General features: G+C 36.5%; 1 protein-coding gene across 1 annotated transcript in view; it reads left to right on the top strand.

Moving 5' to 3' along the window:
- The window catches only part of ASXL3 (ASXL transcriptional regulator 3), a gene marked incomplete at both ends in the record, with an annotated part of 125,798 nt that overhangs the window by 88,112 nt on the left and 13,744 nt on the right, over positions 1-23,942 (top strand). The window contains 2 exons of the mRNA XM_079533561.1: positions 2,403-2,566; positions 23,615-23,711. Of these exons, the coding sequence (XP_079389687.1) occupies positions 2,403-2,566; positions 23,615-23,711 (261 nt within the window). The remainder of the gene's footprint in view (positions 1-2,402; positions 2,567-23,614; positions 23,712-23,942) is intronic.

Here is a 23,942-nt window from a genome sequence, read left to right as displayed (position 1 = left end):
CCTTTCTGAACAGATCTTCTCTTTTTTTTTTGTCCCCCCCTTTTTTTTTGCCATATCTATGCTGGCCACTCACAGTGATCTGGTAGCCTGTTATCCTAGGAGTAGTGTGTGTGTTTCTTCCTCATGTTGATAAAGCAGCCATAGCAACGTGCAATGGTAGGAGGTTAAATAATTGGAAAATGTGTAACTCAGGCACACAGAATTAGGCGTGAGTTTCTGGTACTGTCTTGGTCTCTTCTCACTATTAAAATACCTACCAGTGTTGGATATTGCTGACTTTGCAATCATATCTTCTGTTTTGGTTTGGACCACCTATATGCGTATGGCATAATCCGAAGCATCAACTGGGGAAAATGTTACTTCATTTTGGAGTTACTTTAGAAGATAGAGATGTGTATGCTTTATGGATTAAAGAAAGGAATATATATACAGGCATTGCATTTGGATACATCATACTACTTGTGCTACACTTGGAGATTGTGTTCTTTTTGCATTCATATTTTGTGAGTGGAACAGATGGTGAGGACATTTTACTGTGATGCATTCATGAAAATGAGCACTTCTTCTACACAGTTGTCTTTTATAACAGGGCATTCATTTGTTCATAGTGGAGATTTTGCTGTGCAGAGATACAGTATGTTAGAAATGAGTTGGAAAAGGATATGTACTGAATGCGAAGTAACGGTTGTCTCATTCAGTTACTATTGTTTGCTAAAAAGTAAAAGGAAATTAGAAGAATGTTTGTGGGAGGCTGTGACTGAAGGGGAGCTTGAAGAATTTACAAATCTATTGCAGTTTCTTTCATTTCTGCACTTTGTGGGTGATGCTATAACCTTTCAGGATAAATGATCATAGTCTTCCAAGAAATCTAAAGCATAACAGCACTGCTTTTATTAATGTTAGCAGTTTAACACTTTGTACCATTTGAGAATTTTCTAATAATATACCCAAATATCCATATTTATAAAATATAAATATGCTTAATAAAACAGTTATATTTCTTGCTACAAGGTCCCTCTTGTACTATTTCTGAAATATTTGAAAGTACAACAGATCAAAACCTCCTGTGAAGAGTTAGAAGTTTTTGATTTGTAATGGCCTCCTATGCTCCTTACTTCTTCCATTCCTGTAATGTGTATCATAGTATGTTAAGACTGGAAGGCAAAAAGGTTCATAGCAGTATGTATATATCCTGATGCAGGCAGCAGTAGTGAGCTGCTTTTTAAGGGGCTTTGTCTATTAGTATTATCACAGAAATAAAAGCAAAGTTAGGCCAGATGGGACTTCCAGTAGTGACCCAAATTCATTAGTCACAAGGCAAAATCAGCTTGTACATCTGTCATTCCTGACAGATATTTCTCTGCATATTCTTAAAAGTTTTCCAGTGATGAAGACTGAAATGCCTTTCCTGAGATATCTTCATCAGAGGGTGGTTGGGCCCTGGAACAGGCTCTCCAGGGCAGTGGTCACAGCACTGAGCTTGTCAGAATTGAATGAGCACCTGGACAACATCCTCAGACATACGGTCTGATTTTAGGGTGAGGCTATGTGGAGCCAGGAGTAGGATCTGATAATTCTTATGGGTCCCTTCCAACTTAAGATATTCTACAGTTCTATGATAATCTAATGTCCTAGGTGGCTGAAAGCTTTGTATTACCTTGACAGTAATATTTCATACTGTGCAACACTTCCTTTGCTCTAGACTGTGGGCAGTAGGAAGACATTTATGCCTGTATTCAGTTTTTAATATATTTTCCCCTTCCTCCTGTGTAGTCTTTGTCTTATTTTTCCTCACGGACTCTGTTTTGTAGACTTCTGATAATTGTTGCTGTTGTCTTCTCTGTGTTGCTCATTTTTGATCATAGGTTCTAACAAAAATTCTGAGAAATACATGTTTTCAAACACGAAATTAACACTGTAGATATTCTCACCTCTGAGATAACTGTCTATTCATACAGGTAGGTTTTAGCAAGTCTGTGGACTGAGTTAGGCAAACCATAGTGCACTGCAAATGCGGGGCACAGGCCCAAGAAAATCTCTCTATAATAATTGATTGGCATCAGCCTTTTGCTTGGAAATAGAATTATATTGATGACAGGAAAATTATCTGCTTCTGCTGAGTTGAGTTGATCTCTTGATCTGAATGTAAGAATGTGTCTGTTGTGCTGTTGACTGGAACATGGATGCTGTAAGATCTCAAGAAAGAAATACAGGAAATATAAAACAAGCTGTGAGCAAAAAAAAGGCTGCTACCATCTGAGAGTACCATTTCTCTGGAACTTTCTATATTAAACTGATGAAAACTAAAAGCATAAAAACAGGAATTGTTTTTATTCTCTTTCTTTATATGTGTTTGAAATTATTTCTTTGTTGTTGTTGTTGTTGTTTTTTTCTCTCTCCAGGACATTTGAAATGGACCAAAGCTGAGGATATTGACATAGAAACACCAGGATCTATTCTAGTGAACACCAACCTGAGGGCTTTAATAAATAAACACACCTTTGCTTCTTTACCTCAGCACTTTCAACAATACCTCCTGCTTTTGCTTCCAGAAGTAGACAGACAGGTAAGTAGAAACATGGAATATTTCTTTCTGTACTTATTGAGACTTTTTTTTTAATAGTGTGTTTTCGTTTTCTGACTTGATTGACTAGGAATTGTTCTAGAGAAGACTAAGAAGAGTATTTCCATGCTTCTATTAGGTAAAACTGTTATATGTAAAATGAATGTAAAGTCTACCTCAACACTGACCAGCTTCTGCAGATCTTCTGAATTTGTCAGATTTCTTAATTAGCTTAATTAGCATTGCAAGTACAATGGCTTTACTTATAACTTTCTTACTAATAAAAATAAAAATAATTTTTTTTTTAAACCTGGAAGCTCTAGAACTGATGTGTCATTTACCTTCTTAATATATTTCTTACAGCTGAGATTTTGGCAAGAAAATCAAGAGAATGAATTTAATCATACTCACTATTTAAAAGTAACACATTTCCTTTTAGTCGGTGTTTCAGAAAATGTTCACATAATATATATATTACAAATGTTATTTCAGAGGTCCAACACTATATCATTGAACACTATTGCTTCCCAAGATAATTCATCAAAAAAATCAGCAAAAAAGAGTTGAGACATTTACAGGTGTCCTGTCTTTGTTCTTCTCATAGCATTCAGTCGAGTTGTACAGAATGCCATGTTTTAACATGCATGTGGAAGGCCAAGGTCTTCATTCATCTCTTGAGGATTAATGAAAATGTTTGGCCTCCAGTTGTGATAGTCTGAGGATTGTTACCTGCTGGAGAGTAAAGTAGCAATGATCTGTGCCGAGTTCTTACTTAGCAGAAGTCATAGTAGAGAGAGAGTTGCATCTCAGAACGTGTTGTTTTCTATACCTAAAGAGCAGCATTCCAGATACGGACTGATGAAACCAAATGAACTGATGTGCTTTTCATTCCTGTGGTAAATGGCAAACACCAGTGCAAAGCTCAAGGATCAAGTGAGGGTGAGAGTGAATTCCAGTCAGGAAGTACTGGTGAGAGCCTCTGATGTTAGTCGGTCTTACTGAGAATGGCAGGTTCTTTCAGTCTTCTTCCTTTATTTCTGCTTTCTAAATCAAATGGGACATCAGTCAAGAAAAAATGGAGTAAAACTATTTGACTTAACGGCCTGTCTCTGAGCATTCAATTTAGTTGTTTCGTGCTGTCCTTTTCTTGCGAGCGTTGCTACTTCTGCGGTTCTGGCTGATGGTTTTCCTTTCTGTGTGCTGCTCTACACTTGGTGGCTGTTTCTTCCCCAGAAATTGCTGCATTTCTATGTTGTCATGTGGATATAGTATATGAAGTACTGTAATGAATGGTACGATGAGGATGTAATAGAGTTATGCTATTTGTATATATATAGTGATCTGTGAAATGAATTACTAATGAAGTGCAGTCTCATTTAAGCTTTATTACTGTTCCACACAGAAAAGTCCTATGATGAACGAGCCTTTGTCGTTTCTGTCATAAACACTATTTTTCTGGGCGGTATAACTCCTCCTCCTCAAATCGTACTGAGCTGAAAGTTGTCATGCATATGTCAGTTTGAATAAGCATTTCTAGAAACCATTTGTTAAGAGAGCTGAGGTTTCCTTTTCCTGTATGTGTGAGTGTTAATTATAAATAAATAAATAATATCTCTCTTAAACCCACTTACTCTAATACGTTCAAAAAAAGTTTGGGGCCAAATTGGGAACTTCACAGGAAGTTTCTTCTGATTTTTTCTTTTGCTTCCAAGTTATTTGCAGAAGAGTCTTGGAAGCCCTTCATGGCTACATGAAGCAGGGAGCTTTAGGAAAGTTATGCCAGAATGGAAAGAGTGTAAGAACTACTGTACTGATGTTGGCTATCAGTTATTCACATTAAGAATTTATTTCAGTTTTTATATTACTTTAAATTTGATTTCAGTAGCAGTGAGTTCTGTGTATAATTCTTTCTATTCAAAATGCCTTTGAGAAAAATTCAGCATGTTGGCAGCAAGGTTTCACCAAAGATTTTATTTGCTTTCATTTGGGTTCTGAGTGAAATAATATGAGGACATTGTTCACAGAAGCAGCCATGAGCAGAGTTTTCTGATTACTGGGCTGTTCCAAAATTTTGCATCGTTAGATACTGGAAACAACATGTCTGCAGGTATTTAGATCTCTGTCAACCTAAATAGTCTCAAGAGCTCAAAAACCTTAAAATTCAGTGATTCAGGAGCCTGTTGGGGGATTCATTATGAGACCTAGATGGCTGAGTTGTCAATAATAAAACATGTAAGTGTAGCAAAGTCTTTGCATAAAGGATTTCAATTACAATAAATCCCAGCAAATAATTTTTCTATTCAACTCAAATTTGAACAATCTGCAAGTGGAAAACAATGAAATTTTCATCAGACAAACAGTTCTATTATTAATAAATCAATATGATAATTTTATATAATAAACACGTTTCTGATCACCTCTCGGCAAACTTTTATCTTCAGAGTGGGAAGTTTATTCGCATCTAGATTGCTTTTTTACATCAACAAGGTCTGTAAGTGCTTAACTAATTCTGGTCTTCCAGGATTTAACTCCCTATCCTTTATTTTCTCTGCTGGTAACACTTGAGTTCTCCTGAGCTTCTTACAGTTAATACGCATCCTACCCATTCACACAGGATGAGAATTTACTCCTGCAAAACAATCACCAGGGATCTCAAAGCCTCTTCCGATGTGTGTATTAATTTATAATGTCATACCAGACCAAACTTATTCATGAAGAGCATTTAAGACAATAGGAGTTACCCTACCAAAATTTCTATCTTGTCTTTAATTGTTTTATGAAACAAATTAGACATTCGCTAATTTTTCTTTTCTTAATCATTCTACAACTTACAGATTGTCAAGGCATTTATTTAAATGCGGATCTCTAAATTTAACTGTTCTTTGAGAAAAGCCTCATACTTTGAAGCGCTCAAGGACAAGCTGGATTGGGCTTTGAGAAACCTGGGCTAGTGGAAGGTGTTGAAGTTCCTGTCCAACCCAAACTATTCTATGGTTCTACGAAGGACTTAGGCTGTGTAATATTGCCCAAATGCATTTGAGTTATTTCAGGTTTATAGTAAGCCAATCCACTAAAAAGAAAAACACAACTTACAAATCAAAAGATGTTAAAATGGGTCAAAACATACTGTAATCTTCTTGTTTCCAAATCAGTGAACTTCTAAATAATGACTGTCTCCTGGGTCAGTGCCATTATAGCATCTTGTTGTGTCATGTTCAGCTCAAGTTCAGTGTTTCTCTCTTCACCTGCTGAATATAAGTTGATGCTGTCACTTCCAAGTTGATTATGTCACCTTTCAAAGTTTCCTTCTCACTTTGCATTGAAAAAATGGACGTCAATGTCAACTAGTAATTTTCTTTGTCTTATTTAAAATAGTTAGAAGTAATTAAAGGGAAAGTTATATATAGAATTCCTTTTCAAAACCTCTTTGCTTTTGAATAGGTTGAATCAGCGTAATATCATTCAAACAACAATAACACTGTACCCCAAAATGCTGCTACTCCCAAGCACATCAGTGAGTTCTGCAGAGAAGAGGAATAAATACTGTAGAAAAATGCACTCACTTGCAGAAGACAGGGGAGAAATCTGGTACATCCTATTCGGACATCTGATGTTGTTTTTAGTCTTTATATTCAACAGAATCTAATGTATTTTTGCTCTGTATTAGATTTATATTAGAAGAGAGAAGTGAAGCTTTATTTTCACCATCTTTCTCTTTGCTTTCTTAACTTCATCAGTACCTTAAGATGATATTTCCAGCATTTTCTTTCTGTTCAGAAATTAGTCCTTTGAGTATTTATTTCCTCCCAGCTTTACTTTACATCTCTTCATGGAATTAAAAGGTAGTAGTAGTTCAGTTGCTACCATTTCATACGTCAGCTGCCTTTTTCTTCTAATGCCACAACCTTTTAGCTGTCCTTTTCAATTCTCTATCATCAGAAAACTCACTAGCTTTCAAATATTTATTATTATGTTCCTGTACATGTCTGAGTTCTACAGTGAAATTGTTTTAGGGTTATAACAAAAGCACTCAGTTCAGAGGAGAATGTTGAAGGAGAGGGTGAAATGTAACTTACCTTCTCCACATTAGTGTATTTAAAAAGCTGTTAAATTGATACCCCTGTGTGTGTAGTAATTTAAGGTCATTTTCTGCCACATTTCTCTGCGACATTTTTTCTTTGGTTTTATTGGTTAATGTGGATAGTACAGTGTTATTGTGATCTGCTTTATTTGCACAACTTTGTAGGGTAGTTTTAATATAGCTCTCTTATGGACTAGATGGATGGAGAAACTTCAAAGCACACACACTGCCTTTTCAGTAAGGTTCTAGGGCTCCAATTTCAGAGCTGTGCTAGAGAGCATCACTGTTCAGAAAGTTACTTCCCCAGCTGGCTCCTCTGTCCTTACGCTGCCTGTTAATTCATTTTCTTTTTTTTTTTTTTTTTTTTCCCCGAACACAGCTGTATGGATAAGTCTGCACATTTCACATTCATATATTAACAACAAACTTTACATGAAATGAAGACTGAAGGATTTTAATTTAAAATCGCTGTTGGCTTTAGCTAACAGGAATATTCTTTTAGCCTCCCTAGTGCAGCCCAGCAGGGCTCACTGTAATTGCAGTCTGATGTGGCTGTTCTGATGGAGGCTGTAATGGCATGCTTGCTCTCTTGTTTGCAGTCATCCTCTCAGGTCCTCCTCAGTATCAGCACTTCTACGTACCTAGAAGTTCACATTTTTGATTCTCACGTTTGTTTGTTTTTTCTGTAGGTTTGGTCACCGTACTTCGGAAGTGTAAACTGGAGCACTGTGGGTTTTTTTGCCATCCTGCATCCATGTTGTTGAAATTCTTTCATTTCTGCAAGCTCTTTTCACACTTGCAGAATTTCTCACCTTCACAAATACATAGTGCAGCAGTGTCAGCAGTTACATTTGTCTGATACAGTGCTCAACTCAGAATAGCTACTTAGGGCCCAGCAGTGGTTCCATGCCAGCTGGAAGCTTAAGGTCCAGGATGCGTGGCTTTCTCCGCAATATCTTTTTCCTCATGTTCTTCTGGTTTGTGAGAGCCCCAGGCTCATGTTATTTCTCCATATTTGAACTAGTGAAGCTTTTGTTCCCCTCTCCTTCTCTCCAAGTTTTATATAGGTTTTAGTGCTAAAAAAGTGGATGTTTTGTGCAATTCCAGCTCTGTTTATATTTATAGAATAGCGGTACTTTAAAAAGAGAAAATAATTGACAAAACCACTCTCCTCCAGTGAGGGAGTATTTACACAAATCCCTTTTTTAAAAGACTATGCTTGGCGCTTTATTATGAGAGTGTAACTAATATGTGGGCATAAATGGTAACATATATAGACAGAAGGGACTAGCATGCTTCAAATTATGTGGCTATTAAGGGTGCATTGCATTAATGAAACATATACTGTTTCAACTGTTCTTTCCTTGCAAAATGCTAATAAAAGGTAAGAGTTGGTCTCCGGTGCCTCCAGCGTTGCCACTGTAGGGCTGCACTGGAGTTAATGCGGAGAACAGAATATGCCTCCTAGAGACGTACAGAAGAGTCGTAGATGGAGTGCACTGGAAAGGAGAGCAAACAGAAGTGATCCATCTGTACTTTTGCTGCAGTCACTGTCCTTCTTTTTATCTTATTCTCTTCTCTCCCCTTTCCTTCTTCTCTTTGCTCTTCCCTCCCTCCCCTCTCTCTCTCTTCCGTTCAGTATCTCTATTTACTATATTTTCCTTGCTTAAAGAAAAAGGGTAAAAGAGATTGCTTTTTTTCCCAGTTAGTGAGAGTATTTTTTATCTGCAAACTGTTCCAATTCAGTTTTCTTTAGCTTGCTCTCTCTTGTTTAAAGAACGAAAAGTCTTTTTTTTTCCCCCCATTGGCAGACAGTATTTTATTATGACTACAAAAGAGAAGGGGTAGGATGCACCATTTTCAGTTATAATACTCATCAGAACAACAGACTGATTTTAGATGTTTGCATGTAGCATCCCCTCACCTCCTGTTTCTCTGAGCCAGAGGTGTATGTCATTTATTTTTATCAAAAGCTTGATGAGTAGATACTGGCCTGTATATTGCTTTTTCTGTACCTTCCCCAGCATATAAACATTATTAGATAATTTCATGATTTCTTACTTTCTCTAAAACTTGTTCTTGGAAAAAGTTGCATGTTTGCCTTGATCACAGCTTGCATATGTATGTTTGTTTTTTTTACTTTTTTTCCACATTTACATATCTCTTCTACCTTTATAAATATTTGCAGTTTGTTACATGTTCTGACATGCTTGGGGTTGGTAACTGTATGATGTATGTAATTTTAATGCATTTAGAAAGTACTATTGGCTATGTATTCTGATTTTCCTTATATTTTACTTATTTTTTACTTCATTTTGAAACTTTCCTTATCTTTTCATTTTCCCAGATTCATTATTCTCCTTAAATTTTTCATTTAATTTCTTGCATCTGAGCCCAACCAGATTGCATTGTATTGTCGTTTTTGACATTACAGTGTATTGGAATGAATATAGCTATCCCATTTGTCTTCTTGATCTAGACAAGGTCTAAATTAGCAAGTCACATTTCATTTTGAAAACATATGTTTGCAGTTCTTCCAGTCTTACTTGACATATTTCCTGCTTTAGTGAAGATTGAAAATGTCTTTGTTTCTTTCTTTAAAAGACTCTTCTTCCTTCTCTCATCTTGTTGTCTGAAGCAGTTATTCCTATGATAGTAGATATTTTCTTATTTCTTCAGATATTTTACTTCTAAGTTTAGTCTAGTTGTTTTTTAAAGGACAGAAGTAATATTTAGAATTACTTTCACTATCTATCTTTGGAATCTGTCTGTATTTGCATTCCAGGACAAACTGTGCTATGCTGGTGGTCAGTTTGGAATGACAGAGTTTTACTTAGAAGAATTAATAATCACATAATGAGAGCTAAATAAAATTTAGCCTTATTCTGCGTCAGGGTATACTCTGCTTCTGAAAAGTAGGATGTGTGGAAAAGAGATTACACAGAGCAAACAGTAGTGCTCGAGTTGTATTGCATGAAAATTGCAATGAGTTGAGAGGCTTAGTATAAGCAAGTGTTTTCCCATATTATCTGTCTAAAATATGAAGCTGGCATGACTGAGTCTGTTGATCTGGGAGCAACTTGTAAGTCAGATCTATTGCTGTCTGCTGTATTCCTTTGTGTTGGATATATTTGTCTTATTGTATTTCTCAGCTTTTGTATTTTGTGGTCGGAACAGCAAAAGGACCATGATAATTGCATCTTCTCAAAAGTAGTTTTCGTATACTCCCATACCCCTGCTTTAAACTCAAAATCTCTTCCATTGTTTTTGGCTTTAAGTACATGGAGATTGAAAGAATGATTTTTCTATGAAGTCATAGTGCTGTGAGCAAATGTGTGCATGTATTGTTGTGTTTGAGATCAGCCTCTAAGAGTTCCTTATCTTCAGGCAAAGAAACAGTTGCTATCTTTTTGTGTCTGCGTTTTTGGCAAGTACTGATGTGTTTTTTTAATGTTCTGTATCTTCTAACTGTATTACTTCTTTCACATTTCTACCATCTGTGTCCTCAAGACCTGAAAACAGCATTTCGTCTTCAACTTGGTAATCGGTAACTTTTCTACTTATTCTCTCCCCCACTTTTTCTTTTCTTCTCATCGTCATTACGGTACTGTGCCTTTCTCTGCATGTGTTTTTCTCTCTTTTTTTAGACGTATCAAACCATTTATGAAAGTTTGGTTCTCTTCAGGAAAAACAGACAGGGAAAACAAGAGGATTGGTTGCCCCCCTATGGAAAGGAGCAGTATATACGTAATGGAACTCTTCTATGGGATAGATTACAGTCTGATTGAGAGCTTGTGGAGCAGGATCAGAGGAGAGGCCAGTGGCATGGATGACAGTGATGGGAGTGGGAGTTTGTTAGACCAAGTGATATATCTCAACTCTGGTAAGGCCACACCTAGAATACTATGTCCAGTTCTGGGCCTCCTCAGGATAAAAGAGACATGTAGCTACTGGAAAATTCAAGTGCAAGGCCATTGAGATGACTGAGAGGCTGATAGAGCTGGGCCTGTTTAGAAAGATAGGCTCAGGGGTATCTCATCAATGTGTGTAAATACCTGAAGGGAGAAGTTGACAGGACTGGAGACTAAAACACAGAAGGTAGAACTTGTTTAAGCTGAAGGTCACTGAGTGTAGAAATTTTGCCCCAACATCTTTGAAAGGTCATGGAGATAGCAAAGGTCCCCAGTGACTGGAGTATGAAAATGTTGCACCCATCTTCAAGGGAGGCCAAAAGAACCTGGGTGTCTTGATAGACGAGCAAGTTGTATATGAAACAGCAGTGCATCCTGGCAGTAACATGAGCTTGCAGTAACCTGAGCTTTATGAGCAGGAGCCAGGCCAGCAGATCAGGAGAAGTAATTATTGATAGCCCTTCTGTCTAAAAAGGCATTGACCTATAAAAGCAAGTCCAGTGGAGGGCTGCCAAGATGGTTAAAGGGCTAGAGCACAGGCAAGGTGCATTTGTTCACATAGAAAACTGCATTCTGCAGCTAGCTAATGGTAGACTGTAGAGAAGATAGAACTCTACTTGGAAGTACACAGTGATGGCATTAGCAGCAATGGACATAAGGTAGAAGTTGGGAAATTCTGATTTGATTGTCAGGAACAGTGTTTTCACAATTGGTTAAGTATTGGAAGAGGTTGTCCAGGAAGGCTGTGGGAGCATTCCTCTTAGAAACATTCCAACCTCATGTGGACAGTACCTAAGAAAGCTGCTAGAAGTGGAATGACTTGGAAAGCTAGATGACCTCTAAAGATCTCACCCAACTCACTTAATTCCGTGCATGGTTTTATAGATGATAATACTGCTTATTTTTTTTATCTCAGTTCTGTCAGAAAATTTTATTTAACTTGGTGTGTATCATGATTTCTTCTTGAGAGACGGTTAGTCCTCATTTCTTTTTAATCTTCTGGATTCTTTGTTACATTATTTCCTATTTTGTTTGTTTGTTTTTTACCAGGATGTAAAATTTTAAGTTTTGTCTGTGTATGAATGTTTGGATCTGGAAAACCAGAAGTCCTATAAACAAAGCATATTAATTGCTCAGTATTGATCTAGCCCTTCAATTTCTTAGTTTTCTGCTTTTCCTTTGTTAGTAAATCTCATTTTATGCCTGGCTTCTGACTTTTTGAAGTCAGAAAACTTGAAGTGTATTATTATACTTTAATTGTACTGCCAGGTTCGTACTTTGCTTCAGCTGTCTTCATCTTTTCTGTTGGGGCAGATATTCTGGGACCTAGTAATGTCACTGATGTTATCTTTACATAGTTCCTGTTTCTGTTCCAAACTGTTTTCATGTCAGTTCTGAGTGAAATATGAGTTATCTGTCTCATCTACTGATACTTCCTGAGGCTTCTTGAGGTCTTCATTTTTTTTCACCATTTTTCCTAATAGTACAAGGTTTAACAGAGGTAACCTGATATTCTCATTCCAAGGTGTTCTATAGTGAGGCATTATAAGGTAGACATTGAAATTTAATGGTGTTAGCAGGGCTTTGGTGTAGGAAAGCATACATAGTTTTCTACTGGAAATAATGATATATGTTTTTCAATTAATAGTTTCTAAATCAGATTTATAAAGGAGGTCACAATTATGTACAACTCAGCAGAATCATCTGTTCGGTCAACCTACATGGATACATGAAAGAAATATCTGTTATTTAGATATATAGTCATTTCAGTTATCATTTTGAATACTAAAAATGGCCAATTCAATTCTAAAGCTATGAAAAGAGAAGTATGCCAAAATTTACATGAACTGTACAAAAATTTTAAAATAAAATTATCTGATTTGAGCATTTTAATATACAAGACTCAGATTAAATATGAAGAGAAACAAATTTAATAACAGTGAAGTGCTGTATTTTAAGAGTAAGCAACTGACCCACGGAGATTTTTTATGTATTAGAAGTTAGCATTGATTTTTGGGCAGATTTTATCAGATATAAATAGATGGCTGATGGATATATATGAGTAATGGGCACACTTACATCAAATGGGCTGAAATATTTATGTGAAATAAAAATTCCCTTTTTTAGTTATATGCCACCTAAGCTAAACAGATACAGCAATCTTTCTTCTGAATGTTTTCCTAGTAATTGACTTTTATGGTGTCTTTTGCAAAGCTTCGTGATCTTTCCTTGTAATTATCAAGATCAGTTGAACCTCTAATTTTATCTCGTGTTGTTACCATATGGCACCACTCCCATACTGCTAACTGCAGAAAAATTTAGTGTCTTTACTTGAGTTGTGTAGCAGATACACTGTCATCAGAAATGCAGCCACTGTTTAACAGATCTTACAGATTTTCTGTGACAACTAAAGCTGCTTTTACCTTTTTCTTACTCAAGTGCATTCACACTCATCCTCTATTACAGACTTGCCAACTGCTATAGCATCCATTCAGTTTGGTTCCATTAATCACAGTCGCTTTGAATGGTGTTTGTTGTTTAAGTAGAAAAATGACTTTTAAATAGGTAATGGCATACTGGTACACTCAGCAGTATTCTATAGAAAATGGAGAAACTCTCTCAATGACTTCCATGCTAAAAATACATGTAAGTTCACTTAAAAGTATTTTTCAGATGTGTTAAAGTTCAGTTCTGTAGCTGCCAACTATTATTTGACAGGGAAAGCTTTAGCTTTCTTCTTTACATAACTGGATACTAGCTCATTAGCTAAAGTACTGAACTTTAGTACTTTACTGAACTTAGTTACTGAACTAAGCAAATCTTATTTTATTATTACATAGAATAAAAGCAACTTTTCTAGAAAACATTGCTACATACAAATCATATGGGTGTATAGTATTATTCTGGAGACCTATAAAGAATGTAGATCACTTCAAAATTAATGCCTCCTATTTATTTCCATGGAAAATGCTACAGATACAGAAAACATGATAACACTCTTTGTTAGTATTCTGTAGATAGAATTGGGTCTGTTTTTCAATATAGTCACCAGCATTAGCTATGCATTTTCACTAGAGATAAACAAGAGAACCTGTGTGACATGCTCATACCAATCTGCATGGCTGTCGGGAACATTGGTTGTCTTTCACACAACTGTTGCCATTACTGAAACACACCACCCCGTGCTTCACTGTGCTCACATCCACTGTTTGGTCTCCATAAATGTGTAGCAAGCTTCAGTGAATGTCAGTGAGTGCGGTTTTCTCAATTTTCTCCTCATGGAGAAATTCAGTTAGACACCTTTGCTTCATAAGCATTTCCATATCAGATACCATTCTGTCAGACTGCCCCTCTGCTTCCATTTGTCTCACAGCAGCAAAAGATAATGGAATATTGAGAGGAAGGTTCAGCCTCTGCTGCCAGACCACCGACATCCATCCATCTCTGACTTCATGAGCAAATGTAATAAAATATGAGGCATTACTTCTGCAGTAGTGTTTTTATTTCCCAATGATATTTTCTGGCTTAATGAGAACTCTTTTCTACAGGGATAACTAACTTGGCCTCAAGAATAGAAGGTGTTTAACCTGGTTTCTAATATGTGTCAGCTATCAACTGCTAGCAAAGGAGTTGTTGATGGATTGAGTAAAGCTCCTAGCTATCATGAAGCATGAATGTGAGTGACTGATAGAAGGTTTTATGTTTAAGAAAGACAAGTGTAGCTATAGTGTGCAAGACAAGCAGAGCCAGAAAACAGTGCCAGGAAGGTACAATACTACATGCTGTGAGATCTGCTTGAGATGCTTAGGAATTAAGTACAGTCTAAGTCTTTAAATACTATGGAGGCAAAGGTAAGCCATTATCTTATGAAATACTGGTGTTTCTGAAAGTCATTCTGTTTAAATGACTCGTTTATGAATCATTCACTGCGATCAGTAACTAGACTGTGCGGTGACTTGGTTGGAAGGGCATGAAGAGGCTAGAGGTCTTGAAGGCAGTGCAAGGATTGATTTACTCACCCTCATTTAACAAAGCAAGTTGATAATTGCTCAGAAGAGATATGCATGCAAGAGAGCTCTTGGTTTCCTTTTTAATTCTGATGTAACAGGTGACAACTTTACCACCTTTTAGCTTTGTAAACTAGAACACTGTTGCTAATTTATTTTTTAAATTCTTTAGCATCTTTGATATCTTAGAACAGCAAATATGCATATAAAGCACAATTCCATTTTCTCTACGCCAAGGAAGAATCATCAATGTCTATTTTTCTTGATAGATATTGCCTGAAAGATTTTTGGGCTGTCCAATGATGGAGAACTCACAGCCTTTCCAAATAAAAGTCTAATGCTTCACTAGCTTTACTAATAGAAAGTTTTCTCCTCTGTCTAATCTGAATCTTTAGAATTCTAACGCTGTAACTTTTTGTTGCAATAGCCTTCAAACAGTGCCCTATCTTCCTGTTTTCCTTTCTTGAGATGCAGTCCTTATTAATGCATTCTTTATAGCTTGAGGACCTTCAGCTTCTGGTTGGCCTCATTTCTCTACTCTGGAGTTTATATCAGTTTTGAATTGCAAGAGTCAAAATTGAATGTTTTACCCCAGGTCAGACTCTTGTTCATAACTTCCAGTGCGGTGCTCGCCTTCTTTGCAACTGTATAGGAAGGTTGAGTTATATTCAGTTCATGATCAGCCTGTGTGTTCCTAAGCTACAGATCCTTTTCTACAAAAGCATGGCATAGCCACTTAGTTTCTCCAATTTGGTTTTTCTTTGCTTAAGTATTTCTACAATAATGAGGATCTTTGCATTTACTGCTATTGCAATACCCTTATCCCCACTGCTTTCACTGTAATTCTAAAATCTGTCAAGATAATTCTGAATTTCAGTGTACTCTCACTCCCTCTCAAATTTACATCATTAGCATATTTCTACCATTTTTCAATCATATCCCTGCAATAAAGCTTTCTTGTTGATAATAAGTAAATTGTAGTTAACTAAGAAAAGTTTTCTGAGTAGTTCTGGAGCCACTTAATGGCAACTTACATATCCTAAATTCCTTAAAAAAATGTCATGTGACGCATTATTGTTAAAATCAAGATACACAGCTTGTGCTATTTCTCTTCTACTGTGGGGCCTTTTATGCTGTCAGAAAGAAAAGTGATTGACTTGACATGATCAGTTGTTGACAAATCTGTGTTGGCTGTTGCTCAACTCGTATTAACATCCAGACAGCTTTTTATAGTCTGATATCTTGTGCTTTTAAGATTGCACATACTCTCCATATCTTGCAAAGAGAGGGAGTAAGCGAGGTACTTAGACATAAACTTTTTGTACTGATTTAGATGAGTTGTATGTATCATAGAATCATAGAATACTTAGAGTTGGAAGGGACCCTTAGAGTTCGTTTAGTCCAATTTCCCTGCAATGAACAGGGGCAAATACAGCTTGATCACATTGCCCTGAGCCTGATCCACCTTGCCTCCTGGCATCTACCACCTCTATGGGCAACCCGTTCCACTACCTCACCACCTTCACTGTAAAAGACTTATTCTTTATGCCTAATCTAAATCTCCCCTCTTTAAGCTTGAAACCATTTCCCCTTGTTCTTGTATAAGGTCGCTTCGGAGCCTTCTCTTCTCCAGGCTGAACAGCTCCAGCTCTCTCAGCCTGTCCTCATAGGAGAGATGTTCCATTTCTTTGATCACTTTTGGGGCCCTCATCTGAATGCGCTCCAACAAGTCCATGTCTCTCCTGTACTAAGAATTCCACATCTGGATGCAGCACTCCAGGTGAGGTCTCACCAGCGCAGAGCAGAGGGGCACGATCACCTCCCTCACCCTGCTGGCCACGCTTATTTCGATGCAGGCCAGGATACGGTTGGCTTTCTGGGCTGTGAGGGCACACTGCTGGGTCACATCCAGTTCTCCATGCAGCGATACCCCCAGGTCTTTTTTTTTTTTTTTTTTGCAGGGCTGTGCTCAATCCTTTCGTCCCCCAACTTGTATCAGTAGGGGATGCTGTCTTGACCCAGGCGGCGCAAGACCTTCCATTTAGATTTGTCAAACCTCATGAGGTTCTCTTTGGTCCACTGCCTGTCTAGGTCCCTCTAGATGACATCCAGTCCCTCTGGTGTGTTGACCACACACCTTAGTTTGGTCTCATCAGCAAACCTGCCAAGGGTGCACTTTACCATAGATTATTAGATGTAATCTAGTACCAAGAAGTTTCTTCGATAGAGTGTAGGTCCCCTGTAGATTCTGTGTCATATTCACCCAGAATAAATCCATAGGAATGTTTTAGGACACCCTAAGACATTTCAAAAAAGAGTGAGATATCTCTGTATAGGCCACAGAGATGTCCTGAAGCTGGCTTGGTCTGTAAGCCAATAGCTATGCTTATCACTTGTTTTATACTCAGGCGATACCCGTGTGCTGTATATGTACAGCTAAATTACATGTTTCTACAATTATCACAGACCATCTTCAGTGTTCCATGGATTCTGAAATCTATCTTTTAACATTTCTGATGTAGATTCACAACAAGGCGTTTAGGAGGCTGGTCCACCAAGTCAATCAAATTTGAATACAATTAAGTATTCAGCTCCTTGCTTATTCAAGGCTGAGATGTTACCGTTCTGTTGATGGTATTTATTCTTTTAAGCATCTGGTATAAAGATGAGTGCAAAGAAGGTGTTATGAGCATTAGCTATGTTCATGTATCCCTCTAATTTTTGCACTGTGTTGCATGGTGGACTAACATTTTTTCATCATGTTCTTGCTACTAATGTACTTACAGACTTATTTCTTTCAGAGATTGATGTGTTTGTTCCAACTGCATCCCATTTGGCCCTTTATAACATATTCTACTGTGGTATTCTTGGACCTTATTTTCATTCCTTGCATGCTGTAATATCAGTAGTGCGTTCTTCACTAATACAGTGTGGTCTGATTGTACAGTCCCCATTATTCCTTTTCAGGATCGTTTGCATTTGGTCACTATTGTTTATTTAAAAAACTGTGAGGTTTCTCTAACTCCCTTTTTTACTTGCACAGAGTTCTTGAGGGATTCTCCCAACTAATTCTGCATTATTGAAAGTATGCCTAATTGGAACACACTTTTGAACTCTACTGTCATTAGTATTTTCCCTTTTTTTCCCAAACAAACTGTAGTGTTTTATATTACTATGAGTCATATGAATTACCAGATTTCCATTTTGCCCATCAAGTCAAGATGTTGACTGTCAAGTAAATCTTCTTCTAAGTCCTCCTACATACCATTTGTAATTCTTGCAGTAGTGTTCAACTGTTAGAGGCTGAGCTGAATGTACCACTGTTATCATATTAGTTCCTTCTTTAACCTCCTATAAATAAGCTTAATTTTCACAGTGATTCACAGTGCGGTGTTTTATATCTAATAGTTGATGTTTTTCTTTCAGTTTTGTTTTTTCTTTTCCCAGTCTTCCACATTGATTTAGTTTGAAGTGCATCTCACAAGTAGGCTTGAATAGTCATTCTTGCTCATATAATTGGGTGACATATATATAAATACTGCAGTAAGATATGGAGGAATTATCCAGTATGTCTTTACAGCATGTTTCTTTTCTCTGTAAGGGCTATTTTCTGTCTTTGCTTATTTATTGCCATATATCTAAACATTCTTGGATATCACCTCATGGGTGAAGGTGCCAAAGCCATTCTGTCCATAACACCTATTCTACCATTTCCAGTATATATCTGTCACTGCTGATAAAAGTATCAGTAGATCTATAGACTCCATGATGAGTCTTACAGTCTCCATGTCACTTGTGACCCACTCACCGTCATTTCTGGCTGTATTCTTAGATCAAAGGTAGATGGACAATAAAGTTTAATAATCAGTGAAATGGGTAGATTTCATTACTGAAGATCATCAGAATGTCATTGTTATCCTCACTCCCCTTCATTCCCTCCTCAGAATCTGTTTTTGAGGTGGTGAATCTCTTGGACACTGGGAGCACTGGTTTTTCTTTCTCTGGTCTTGGGACTGGTTTATCTTTTTTACCAGAATAGGTGACAATACCCTTCTCTGTGTTTGAAGGTCATATTAAGGTGTCATTAGGATGTGTGGCATGAATTACTCACCCAGTTTACACTAGTTTGCATTCAGAGGATCTCCATTTGGTAAAAGTTTGTGCATATTGACACTGTTCTTGCAATCTGTTCTGAAAATTCCAATTACTTTTTAGCAGATTTGACAGTAATTTGTTTTATCATTTTGGGATTCTGTGGAAAAACTGAGTATCTTGTATACTACAAATATTTTTGCTGATGTTGTCTTTCAGTGTAGGTTATAGGGAGGAGAGTGGTCTTTTGTGTTGTCTAGCATAGGTAGCAAATACAGAGCAGAAATGTTATGGGCAGTAGCTGTTGGTAGAAAAATTACGCAGTTCCTTGATGTGTTTTATTTTTAATGCTTTGTAATGCAAACAGATGTTGAGTTTTAGCAGATATATTTATTAGTTGGGTGATTTTTTGTTAGCTTTCAATAAAAAAGAGGAACATATTAAAGCCATTATGAATTCTGCATAGGAATATTAGTTTTAAGACATAATTTTACCATTGTGCTTAATCAGAATTTAAATTTCAACAGAATAAAACATAAATTTTTCAAGAAATGTTTGTTGTTCCAAGTCATTAACACAATGTCTCTTGGACAACATTTTTAAATAACATAAAACTTAATAGTGTATTTTAGAACTGCTCTCTTGGCATATTTCTGTAAATTCTAATTTAGACCTAGTGCTTAATTGTGCTGTCTGCTTGTCAGAGTATAGAGAAGTAAATACAACCTTTTGCTTCAAAAATTTTAGCTTTCACTTAATTTTTTTGAGTAAGGTGAAAATATATTCTCAATGAGAGAACAATTCAACAGAGGCTATGTTAATTAATCCTGTAGGAAGAATACCTCTTGGTCTTTCCATGTTTAACAGAGCAGAAAAAAAAATGTTGGCCTCATTTCACACAACCAATTGAGGAAAGAACCAGACCATCTATGTTAGTATCTTTGTTTCTTGTTGACAAGCATTTAATTCCTTGGTGTTTTGCTTTTTTTTAGTAACTAGATTTACAGTTGTTAGTTCTGTGACTGCTCAAACTTGTCCATTTTTGGTTGCAGATTTTTAATTTCTTTTTTCTCCTTAGAATTTTTTAAATGAACCAAAAATAGCTAAAGGATTAACTTAGTTTAGTTGGTGGTTGGTTTTTTTTCTTCATTTGGTAATGGATCTAGTTTCCTTAAAATAATTTGAAAATTTCTGTCTCATTCATTTTAGTTCTTAAAGCCGTTGAGTTCCTTTAGATTTTTTTGTTGTCATCCCTTTCTCCTTGATCTTTAACTGACTGAGTGCATTCTTCCTATTCCATTCTCAGCACAGGATTTCTTTGATTTCAAATTTCTGAGCACATCACTGAGGCCAGTCAACTCTTTATTTCCTGCTTTTTTTTTTTTTTTCAAGAAGAAATTTTGTCTGCTTTGCATTAATTTGTTAACTTATGTGTTGATTTAAGGGGACTCCAAATGTTGGTGGATTTGCAAGTTAAGCCCTTTAATGTTTGACTAGAATTCTCAATCTCTCCTTTTTGAATTTATTTGGTATCTTTTTGCCCTAAATAATGTGTACCAAGCCTATCTAATTATGTTGCTTTCAACATTCCTCCATTGCATTTTAACCTGAAATGATTATTTCATATTGTGCTATAGTAGACCACTGGAAGCTTCTCCTCTAATTAATTAATGCTTTTCCATCTTCTGGATCATTACATGATACGTGATTTTCTGTCTAGGTTTTGGCTGTTCCAGCTACTTCAGTCTTCCATGAGGTCTGTGGGGCTCTGAATACAGATCTCAGTAAAGCTCTTCCACAGCCAGTTCATCAAAGCAATGACAATCATGAGGTCAGCAGCCACTTCTCTTTAAGTTTGTTCATTATCTTTTTTTAATCTATTGATCCTTGACATCATATTTTCAGTGCAGCCTGCATCTTTTTTTCAGGTGCAGTTCCCATATGATCTGTTGTTCTATATTTGCTAGTTAACCGTATGGGTATTTGCTCATAGGTGAGACACTGCAGTCTTCCTCTCACATTTCTGCTATTATTTTTTCCCTATAGTTCTGTTTCTGTTTTCTTCCATAACTACTTATTCCTCATTACTTTTTCTTACATTACAGGAACTAACAACATTTTACCTGTGACCCTGCCAACATTTTATTTCAGTTCTGAAGTTCCAGCCTGTCTTTTTCTGTTACGTGGTCTAATTAACCTTTCTAATATTTATCTTGGAGTTTGCATTGTCTTTTTCACACCTTGTAAGATGCTGTCAGAAATTTAGCACTTTTTGCAATTGTATTAGCTAATATACTGAAATATACAGTATCTCTTTCTATAAACCTTGCTTCTCTCACACCCTTAACAAAAACACAGGTACAATGAAGCTGTTCTTATAATAATGCTGTTCTTCTTATATTCATATGGTATTCTAATTTTGCAATCTTCATAATGCTCTTGATTTATGCAGCCTAGTGAAATAGCTTAATGATATTTGGCTTCATTTCATGCAATCTAAAAGTGAATTGCTGCTAAAAATCACTATTCTCCATCCACCTTTTGCAGTCCATTCCATCCTTGCGTGAGATCTAATGATTATATGACCTTAGGATAAGTTGCATCATCTTGCTGGTTTAGCAGAAAATTATTATATGTGAATTATTACTTTCCTATGCGATTTGTTGTTCTGACTCATAATATGAATGCACAGTTTGCCACTAGCTGTGCAGTGGGGTTTCAGGGAGACCAGAGGTAACCTGCAGTTATACAATGTTAAATAAAGAACTTGTATTACCCTTCCATGAAAAACTGTCAGAATTTGGGATTGAGTTTTTGAGTTTATTGAAGTTTGGAGTAGAACCTACACTGACATGAGTGGATGTCAGTATTTCATCTCCTTTAATGTTGAAATTGAGGTAGCTTGAGCATCTCTCTTTAGGAAACAAAAAATTATTTATTAACTTTTGATGCTTTTCTTTGTAATATCTCATCTTACCTTTTTAGGAAATTGTGTAAATGCTGATTTTGACCAACTTCTGATGTATTTGTTCAATTGCAGGAGACAGCAGTATCGAGAAATCTCAGTTTAATTTATTAATTCTTTTAGAAAACATTTAAGTGTTTCCTATAAAAGGATTGGTTGTGTAGAAAGAAAATGATGTGTCATACCAATCTGCTGATAAGTGCATTTTCTTCTTGTCCTTTCTCTGTTATCACACAGATGTTATTTTCCTGATGCTTTTGCTGCACATTTCAGCATTTCTTTCCAGTTTTTCTCCATTTTTATCTTTAGTCGTAGCCTCCTGTAATTAATGCAGTCCACAACCCACACTGTGTGAAGCACAGAGACATTATTTATCTACCTTAATTGATTTCCTATGACTTGTTGGCAAAACAATGGCATATAGGGAGCCTGCTTTGGCAGGGAGGTTGGACTCGATACTCTCTCGAGATCCCTTCCAACCCCTATAATTCTGTGATTCTGTGATACAGCAGGAGATCACAGTCAGCAGCTCTGTAGGTGTGTATCCTGCTGAGGGGCACATACACATACAGTTTTCTGTCTGTAATCAAATGGCTTTTGCGTTGCCTCTTTCTATTTTTACTTCTACACATCTTTCTGTTTTACTCATATGAGGCTATTACGGGACAGTATGTGAGCTAGGCAATGAGAAAATTCTACCAATTCTTTATCCACCAAATAGTCCAGCCTTCGTACCCATATCTCTCCAATTTAGAGATTAAGATACAGTATAAGACCACATTAAAGTCCTTTCAAAAGTCCAGCTAAGTGACATCACTTGCTCTGCCTTTGTCCACTCATGCTGTCACTTGATTGTGGAAGACCACCAGATCGGTCAGGCATGATCTGCCCTTAGTGGAGCCATGCTGCCTGTCTCAGATAACATTATCAAAGGTTGTTCTGAAAGCAAGGCCAACGTTATCTGGGAAAGATAATGGTCAGTGAGAGAAACATGCCTAAATATCCTGAAGTGTTTCTGGCACATTTGCTTCTTTCTGCTTCTGGTTTGGAACAAGTGCTATGAGTTAGGGGAATATTACATATCTAAAATACGCAATAATATGCTGTTAATTTGGTGTTTTTCAGTACTATATTACAAATGGTGTGTTCAATTATTTACCTCTTAGTAACCTCAAATGTATGAATTTGTATTTATAGTCTGCCTATTATCCTAGAGATGAAACCCACCACTAATCTGTTTTATTTACTTACTTTCATCTGTTATTAGAATTCCTTCAATTACTTACTAGAATTCCTTGAGAAGTCGTATATATCTGCAGAAACTGAAAACAAGCATCAAGTTGTATGATAAAGATCAATATTTGTATTGCTTTTTAACATTATTCCAGAAATACTACAATTGATACCTTCAATGGTTTTATATCATTGAATGTGATGTAAGAAGTAAAATAACTACAATGTTCCACAGTTTTGATGCTTGTAAAATTAGGTGTATAGCTGTTCTAACTTATTTTTTAAGGTTACTCATCATCCACTCTTCTGTCCATGCAGCATAATAGGTAACATGAATGTTCATAAAACTGAGAAACAGAGCAAAGTTCTTTTGTCATTATATTTAATTTGTTTCGTACCGTATTCCAGGAAGATGCACAGGTGCATTAATGAGCTTGATTTTTGACTGTGCACCACAGCTCTAGACATCTTAGGCTCAAGACAGAGAGAGTTGTGATTGAAACACATCAGCTGTAAACTGAGTTATCATCAGTAATAGTGAAGACTGATTACGACTGAAAAGAGCACACTGATGCAGGATTAGTCCTCTTGTGCTTACAGTAACTATAATGAAAAAACAAGTTTTAGTAGTAGCAGATCATTTCCTGTGTTATTTCCACTTTTGATCTGTCCAGCTTCCCTTCATTGGAATTCCACTTTTATGTAGTCTTAGATGACGCTCTATCTGACAGTATCTTATGCTGTTATTGGCTTATTTTCTAGATGGGAAGTGATGGAGTTTTGCGCCTCAGTAGTTCTGCTCTAAACAATGAATTCTTTGCGTATGCAGCACAAGGGTGGAAACAACGATTGGCAGAAGGTAACTTTTTATTTGCTCTCAGATTTACCAAAGAATAATTATTTTCATGAAGAAAGCCACCGCTTCTCCATTTGAGGATTACATTAACAAGGGAAAGAGTAATGCAATGGTAACTGAGCAAAATGAACATTGCTGATTCCGTTTTGAATTTAGTCTACATTATCACAACTTGCTGTGACAGTTTATACTGACTGTTAGAAAGAAAAAAAGGCAACAACACATTTTCATCAC

This window comes from Tetrao urogallus (genome assembly GCF_951394365.1).
Source record: "Tetrao urogallus genome assembly, chromosome: 3".
Classification (NCBI taxonomy): Eukaryota; Metazoa; Chordata; class Aves; order Galliformes; family Phasianidae; genus Tetrao; species Tetrao urogallus.
The sequence above is the reverse complement of the archived record's forward strand: the minus strand, read 5'-3'. Positions and strand labels throughout refer to the sequence as shown.